A 9095-nucleotide genomic window follows, 5' to 3' on the forward strand; every position below is an offset into this window, starting at 1 on the left:
ATTAATTTATTCTGGTATTCCAGAAAAGTGGTGCTTTGACTTTGCAAATGAGAACATACAGTGGCCAGTGATCAGCTTATTCACTGTGGTGCTGTTCTATGCCACAGGGAATTTGAAAATTTCTGAACAAAAACAGTATTACTGTTTGGCCTTCTTCCTTTTTTTACCTGATTTGGTTCTGAATAACTTTTGGCTGATTTCCAAATTCATATGAATCGTCAGAAACTTGTTGCTACCAACACAAATACTCTCTTCAAAAGAAAGTAATACATCACACAGTGAATTCTAACAGGATTGAGAAAGAATGATCTACAACGAGAGCCAACAATATGAAGTCTCACAAACATAACAAGTAAAAGAAGTCTGGCATAAAAGAGTGCATACTGTATGATTCCGTTGATATAAAGTAGAAAAACTGGCTAAATTGATCTATGCTGTTAAAAGTCTGAATAATGGGCACCCCTAGGTGGGTGTGACTGTAAAGTGTACAAGGGGGGTTTGTTGGGGGTGATGGTAACCTTCTGCTTTTAGAACTTGGTTACACAGGTGGATTCAGTTTGTAAAATATCATTGAGACTACATTTATTTATATGTGTACTTTTCTATATGTATATTATACTTCGATATAAAGTTTTAAAACAAGAATATAATAAATAGATGGGGGGAGGGGGAATTTCCAAAGCTGGAGTAAAGAATAGCAGAGTTACAGGAATTAGTGCTTAGCCTCCCAAAAAGGCTACTTTGAAGACGACAATTCTTAATTAAATGAGTCATCTAGATATTGGAAAAAATTAGTCTCACAGTTACTATTTCACAGTTACATAGCCCTTATGGTAAGTAACATTTGTCTCTCTTTTTTTTTAACTCCATCCTCAATTTGCCTCCTCCCATTCCAATTCCTTAGGCTTGTATATAAATTAATAAAGAAGATACACAAATATTAGCAACTTTTCCCAAAAATATTTGAAAAGAAAACAAGCATATATACAACAGTCCCTGATTTACAATGTGCAAGTTACAATGAACCACACTTACTACTGTCTTTTTTTTAGTACATTTTATCATCAGTAATATGTACTACATACAATGTCGCCACACATAATTTGCTGATGTTATCATGCTCAGATGTTCACTCCCAGATGTTTAATTTTATGATTTACTGTCAAAACACTGTATTTTGAAATGAAAAAGGAGGTATTTGACTTACATCAGAACCGACTTACAACGGAGTCATCAGAACAGAGCCCTGTGGTAAGTCAGGGACTACCTGTACTTTAAAAGACCTATCACAAAGAATATGTTTTATAACCTTAATCAGTAGGACAAATCTAGAATTTCTGCAAATCAATATCTAACTTAGAAAAAAAAGCTCAAACCAAAACAAAAAACCAAACCTGTTACCGTCGAGTCGATTCCGACTCATAGCGACCCTATAGGAGAGTAGAACTGCCCATAGGGTTTCCAAGGAGCACCTGGTGGATTTGAACTGCCAACCTTTTGATTAGCAGCTGAGCTCTTAACTAGTTTTACAAGGGGAAGGATGCTCACAAAAATTGAAAGATAATAATAAACTTAGAAGCATGGTGATTTTTTTTTCCCAATTAGTTAATATTTTCCAAAACTGAATTCTCAATAAGGAACACTCATCACTCTACTAAGACACCAAAGAATTCTCCTTCCTAACAGTTACAGAGCATAGCAACAATTGTGAGGATGGCACAGGACTAGCCAGTGTTTCGTTCTGTTGTACACAGGGTCACTATGAGTCAGAACCGACTTGATGGCATGTAACAACAACAACAGAATTTGTCATGTCCCTGAAGCGGGTCACATCTAACACAAATCCGGAATAGTCACACAAAACTGTGGAGGTCACAGTAGTATGGGAAAGAGAGCCACTGCTGACAAGGCAGAAGACCTGACTTCCAGGGACTCTTCAGATGAAGACCTGAACTTACCCTCTTTCCTTCCTGTCTGTGAAACTGAACTAACAAGAAGCATCCTCATTACCATAGAAGGCTACAAGTTATGAGGCTGAGGGGCACATGAGAAAAGAAATGGGAAAGCACATGAAAAGCAGTAAAGCACTACACTGGGCATTAAGATCTTATTGCCATAAATACACACCATTGTACCAGATACAAGAGATTTTTAAATGCAGTGTTAGCTTTGGATTTTCTAGACGTCAGAAGTCAGAATGGCTATTGAAACATCTTAAAATATAACAATTATATTAGGCTGAACCATATGAAATTGTTGATTTCATAGGTCTAAAATGGATAAATATTGGCAATTTCATATCACTGCAACTTCACAGAAAACTTACAAAAATTGTTTATATTTTTATAATCAGATTTATTTAAAAAAAAAACTAAAAACCTATAATACCTCTGGTTTTGGCAGCTTCCTTTAAAGCAGCTAGAATGTGAGGCTTCAAGTTATCCAAAATAAATCTTCCTTCAAGACCTGGGAAAAGGGACCTAATAAGTGAAAAAAAATACAGCAATATTATTAAAATTTTCTAATAATTTTTAGAGAAATTTAAACATAGAATTTCAAGTTAAACCTGCTATTTTAGATAAAATTTAATGCATAAATCAAATTACAATACTTTTTGATCAAACATTAAGCTTTCCTTAAAAATGTGAGGACACCATGCACTATATCCAAATTGAGAAACATTCTAAACACCGTAGAATAAAATTAACTATATTTTATGAGTTGGAATCAACTCAACGGCAACAGGTTTTGGGGGGGGGTTTATATTTTCTGAGATGTCAACACACCCTCAGAGTTATAAAGAATTATTTAATATAAATTATCATCAAAATAAATAACTAATCTCATCTAGTTATTGTTAGCACTTTATAATCATCGTTTTTCAGTGTCTGTCACTGAAATTCCCAAGGAAAACAATCGCTTGGAAAACTTTTTTTAACCTATAGACATCTGAATGCTGTTCCTTTAGAACATAAAAATGTATTCTTTAATATTTTAACAAATTATATCTTCAAAATTCTTCCAAACTATAAAATCTACATAGCTAACTGATGGATTTTACAATAAAGGATTCTACATTGGGAGGGGGAAGGGGGCCTTTAAGAGTAAACAAGGATTTTAAAGGTGTCGACGATATACCTTGGATAATCTTCTGAGGTAATATAAATAACATCTTGATCTGATACAGATGAGGAGAAGGGAACAAAATTCCCATTTTGTAAAGGCAGAAGCTCCAGTCCGAGCAGTTCGCTGTAAGCTTCATCAGAAAGCACAAATTCTAGGAGGTGGAGCTTTTCTGCAGCGCTGCCCAAGTGCGATGACTTCCGCAGCACTTGCCGCACCAGCGCAGGTGTCACCCTCTTCACAGGCTTAGCACTGGAGGCAGTCACCTGAACCGCGGCAGCAAGGTTTGCCGGCACCTTGGCAACCTGCTTCCCTGAGCTCTGGAGGTAGTTGAGCACAGTTTTTGTGTGTTCCAAACTTTCATCCAATTCTGAGAAGTGTGCTTGCTCCAACTTCACCCACTGATTACTGATTGAATACATAACTGCGTTCTGAAACAGCTCATTAAACAGAGGCTCTAAAACTGGCTGCCAGTGCACCTTCACTTTGTTCATATCAGGCCAAAGCCTGTAAATAATCTCAACCGACAGGGGGATATCGGAGTTTTTTTCTGTCTCCAGACGTTTTATGCACTCTAGGATCAGAGTAGCATAAGCTTTCGGAACCACATTCACAACAAGGAAATCATTCCACAAGGCTGCAGGGTCTCTCCACTGGTCCAGCTCTCTCCACTTTATGCTCCTGCGGTTGTCCGTAAGGCCGAAGAACCCACTGATGTGAACTGGGAGACCCGTTTTGCTTTCCTCACCAGGTGGTAAAGGAAGAAAACAAAAGGCTTTTCCTGAGAAATCTGAAGTTGCTCCTTTTTCATCATCATCTCTGCTTGACAAAGACATGGCTATTCCAATGAGTGGGATAAATTTCAATTCATCAGCTAAAGAGTCAAGCTTACTACAAATCCCTCGACCAGCCACACTATTACACACCAGCCACGATGTTTTCTGTGCATCCTTAGTGCTCTCATCTTCTAAAACTATGTTTATAGGATATGTTACACAGGTTATGCTATCGCTGGGGACCTTTTTACAATAGTTACTGATAGCAGCTCCTAGGATCTTTATGGAGTTGGGCCGTTCATGTTTCAGGGCCTTGTTCTCACTCGCAGTCACTCGAAATATCAGCTTCTCTGTTCCATCGGCCTCTCGAATGTGCAGGGAGACGTCCTGCACGCTCTTCAGAAAGAGCAGCACTGTGTCTGCATCTGCTCTGAAGGACTCAAACAACTCCAGGACCTTGCGCTTATTGTAGAGGTTACTGCTAAGCTGAGAAGGTTGTAGGCGAAGAGGGAAGCGGAAAAATGTTCCTGGGAAATTGCCATTGAGAAAGGTTTCCTTGGTGCTTCCAAAAACGCCAATAAATGGCGCAAACTGGTCTGAAAGTTCACTAATTTCTTTACTGTCATCTTTGAGATTCCAACATTGGCCAGATTCATGTGGGCCAAAAAGTATTTGATGAGGATCTAACATCCCAATCTGGTCACCACTGAAGATACAAGGAACATCTGTAAAGAAAAATTCAACAATCATCATCACCTCTGAAATTTAATGAGCAATTATAGTCACAACTATAATGAATAATTATAATTATCATCAAAATAATATAGGATCCATAAAATGACTCTAAAATAGTTTAATTCACTTTAGCTTTGGAAATATAATTCTTTGAATGTTACAAATATGGGTTATATTAGTCAGAAATTCCTGATGAAGCAAATATAACATAATTTTCCTAGTATCAAGCTTGCTACATACACTTAGAATTTTCTTGTAACATGGTTTAACACAGAGAGACAAAAGAAGCCATACAAGAGCCTCTCTAAAATTAAAGAAAAAAAAATAATAACCTAGTTTACTCTCCAAGAAAATCCACATCAAGTCCTATGGATACTAAATGAAATCCAAACCCCTCACCATGGCTCCAGACCTCTCATCTCTGGATCCTCTCCTGGCAACACAAACGCCGAGGCTGTTTATTCAAACACACTCGTTCCCTTTGCACATGCTGGTGTCCTCATCTCATCAGGGGCTCTCTTTTCTATAAACTTGCACGTCCACTAGATAATATAAACTCCTCAAAGGTCCACTACTATATCCCCAGCGCCTGGAACAATGTTAGTCTTTTCGAATTAATGAACACAGAAACAAAGCTACCTCAAAAGTCCAAATGAAGTCTCAACCCTCTTCGTGAGGTTTTCCTCTGCCTTCCTACCCTCTGCCCCCTCCAACCCAATAACCATTTCTCTTTTGTTTAAATTCTGTAATAAGCACCAGGCATACAGACTTTTCATGATTACTGTGAAAACCTAGAATATATGTTCAAAAACTCATTAAACAATTAAAAGATGTAAAGAGTATGTGGATATTTGCACTCAGTCCTCACAGCCATATGAACTCAATTAACAGAACAGAGTTGAATCATATGCTCAAAATAACTAATTCCACAAGAGACTTTCTGGAAGAAGAGGAGAGAAATAAACAACGCAGAAGATTCTGCCCACCAAGTTAGTCAGTACGCATATGTCCAGGGGGACCCTGAAGTGGGACAGATAAGTCTGACTCCCTCTGCCTCTCACCATGCTGGATCCAATTAAACTGCTTAAAGATATGAATTTTTTGTATGACACCCCTAAATAGATATCAACTGCTTCACCTGTTCTTCAACCAAGGACAGAGTGATAATTCAATGCTGGCAGAAAAACAAGATGTGCTGGACCTACTGCACTGGGGGAAATTCTTCACCATGGTGCCTTTCTATTGGCTTTCCAGAGAAATGGTGACACGGTTTTGCCTCACATGCTGACTTTAGTATCTAATCTTCAGGTAAAACACAATTCCAATGAAGTCAACCTTTATGGCTGGTCAACTGCAAGTTCAGTTTTCATAATCACCAGCTCCTAACAGCAGTTCTTGAGTACTTTAAGTAGGAAATGTCCCCATGTCATCAAGTTATTTACAATGCACTCTGGCACTCTCCTCTATGTGCCCATTACACAGCATCCCAGTTTATACTATCCCACATAAATATGCTCATAATCTCAAACAGGAAACAAACCCACACAAGCTGCAGATGCTGGACAGTCAGCGGGACGCTGTCTAGTGCTAGTCATTCCTGCACAGTAGTCTCCACACTTGTGCAATTCACATCTGTGCCACAGTAAAATCTAAAAACTACTACATGTCAGAGACCTAAGAGGCTGAGCTTAAAAAGAGGTGCATACACAAATATGAAATCTGTAAATGCAATAGGCTTACTAAACTGGGCTATAGTTAGGGTGACCCTACGTCACTTTACCTAGTGCCGTCCCAGATGAGGTCATTTGTCCAAGAATAATTATTAATGCTGCCCTCTTACACTCTCAAGAGTGTCCCAGTTTGGATGATAAGTTATATGGTCAAGTTAGCGATACCTACAGTCCTGCCTGCTCAATCCCTCCTTCTTCTGCAAGAAGTAGTTTGAAACTGAACAACAAGGGCCAGTTCCAGAAAAAAATGTTTTTAAAGAAATTATAGTAAATACTAAGAAATTTAGATTTTGCAAGAATAGTCATATACTCTTAGAGATGTCTATACCAAGAGTAGTTTCCTATTGCAACTGTGAACCAGAAACCACATTCTTTCTAGATGCAAAACATGAATTCAAAGTCATCTTTAAAACACTCATAATTCTAAGAGCAGAATTTTTATGAGAGAAAAATGTTGAGAAGCCAGAGCCACTTCAAAGACCTTTACTTTGTCAGTTATTCGATATCATTAGGTATTATGCTTTCTCCTTTTAACCTCTTAATATTTAGAAATATATACAAGAAAATCTGAGGAAATAAGTTTATCTGACTCTTGTAAAATTTTTTAGAGAAACCATTTTGATTAGGCATTTCAAAAGCACTATTTTAAACCAAACGTAAAATTACTTAATACATTTAGACTGATTCCACTGGATCATGGACATTGACTTTCAGCATCACATGGTGAAGTAAGCATAGGTGTACATACCACAGTAATTTTAGAAAACTCAAGACACACTATTTCACTGATATACTTCTTGCCACTAACAGAAAAATTTAGGAAATATGTCTTTAAAAATAATATCATCTCTGAAGTTGACCAAATAAATTACAGAGGTCAGTCTAAAATATATTTCAGTGTAAAAACTGAAAAGCCAAATACTATACCTGTTATATGATAGACAGAATTAAACCCAATTCCAAATCTTCCAACCTTCAAAGGATCATCCTTTTTCCTGCTTCTTGCTATTTCTTGAATGCCATGCCAGTCCTCTGGGGTGAAAACAGCATTGTTGTATGCATACAGTGCTGACCCTGGGTGTTAAAAGGCACATTCAGGTCTTCAGAAAGAATTAAGTCCAAGTATTCACTTCTATCAAGATATTCCTTACTCAGAATTGTTTAGCTGATGACAGGATGGAGAGAAGTGACTGGAGTGAATGAATTCTGCATTATAATTCTGACCGGTGTTGCAATAAAAATAAAACACAAATTAATGGTAAAAAATCAGCAAAAACAACAGCATCATTGGCCAAAAATCCAAAAAGGAAAAAATGAGTGTTATAGCACTTAGACCAAAAACACAAGGCAAACAAATAAATTAATCAAAATGTGCTATACTTTATAAAATCTGTTCCTAAATATCATATTTAACTATTTTTTTATAAATCGAACGAACAGTCTTGGTTTGCAGATGATATGACCATCTATGTAGAAAATCCCAAAGACTCAACAAAAAAATTCCTGGAACTAGTAAGCAAGTATAGCAAGGTTAGACAGGATACAAAGTTAATATACAAGAGTCAATTGCTGTCCTATACACCAGCAATGAACAATTGGAACTTAAAATTAAAAACACAATACCAATTAAATTAACACCAAAAATATGAAATGCTTAGGCATAAATGTAACAAAATATATTAAAGACCTATATAGGGAACTCTACAAAACTCTAATGGAAAAAAATCAAAGAAGATCTTAATAAATGGAGAAACAGTCCATGTTTACGGATAGGACAGCTCAATACTGTTAAGATGTCACTTCTTCCCAACTTGATCTACAGATTAATGCAATCCTAATCAAAACACAAGCAAGTTACTTTGTGGATAATAACAAACTCATTCTAAAGTTTATAGAGAAAAGCAAAAAGACCCAGAATAGCCAACACAATAGTGAAAAGAACAAGACAGAAGACTGACACTACACAACTTCAAGACTTACTATAATCAGGACAAAGAACAGACAAACAGATCAATGGACAGACTAGAGAGCTCAGAAATAAACGCACATACATAATGAACTGATCTCTGACAAAGGGGCAAATACAATTTAATGGAGAAAGGACAGTCTTTTCAATAAATGATGCTAGAATAACTGGACATCCACATGCAAAAAAAAAAGAATCTAGACATGGACCTTACACCTTTCTCAAGAATCAATTCTAAATGGATCACTGACCTAAATTTAAAACACAAATCTATAAAACTTCCAGAAGATAACATAAGAGGAAATCTAGATGACCTTGAGTGTGGTGATGCGTTTTTAGATCACCAAAAGCACGATCCATGAAAAAAAAAGAATTGGAAAACACTGAACTTCATTAAAATTAAAAATTTTTCTCTTCAAAACACACTGTTAAGAGAATGAAAACAACAAGCTACAGACTGGGAGAAAATCTCTGCAAAACACACATTTAAAAAGGATTGCAACCAAAATATACCAATAACTCAAAACTGAACAATAAGAAAACAACCCAATTAAAAAGTGAACAAAAGATAGAAACAGACACCTCACCAAAGAAGATATGGCAAATAGGCATATGACGAAAAAAAAAGATTATCGGGAGACTTCCGGCAAGATGGCGCTCTAGGCACAAACACCACGCCGTCCCTCCACAACAAAGATCCGAAAAACTAAGCCAAACAGAGAATCAACAATCCTGAAACCCTAGAACATCAAATGAAGAGATAAA

At 36.8% G+C, this 9095-nt stretch overlaps 1 protein-coding gene across 1 annotated transcript in view; it reads right to left on the reverse strand.

Annotated features, from left to right (window-relative positions):
* The window catches only part of SACS (sacsin molecular chaperone), a 77772-nt gene that overhangs the window by 38092 nt on the left and 30585 nt on the right, over positions 1-9095 (reverse strand). Inside the window, exons 5-7 of the mRNA XM_004386560.3 lie at positions 7292-7438; positions 3139-4624; positions 2389-2480 (exon numbers count right to left, since the gene is read on the reverse strand). Coding sequence (XP_004386617.1) covers positions 2389-2480; positions 3139-4624; positions 7292-7438 — 1725 coding nt within the window. The remainder of the gene's footprint in view (positions 1-2388; positions 2481-3138; positions 4625-7291; positions 7439-9095) is intronic.

This window comes from Trichechus manatus, unplaced genomic scaffold (genome assembly GCF_000243295.1).
Source record: "Trichechus manatus latirostris isolate Lorelei unplaced genomic scaffold, TriManLat1.0 scaffold00168, whole genome shotgun sequence".
NCBI classification, from domain to species: domain Eukaryota; kingdom Metazoa; phylum Chordata; class Mammalia; order Sirenia; family Trichechidae; genus Trichechus; species Trichechus manatus.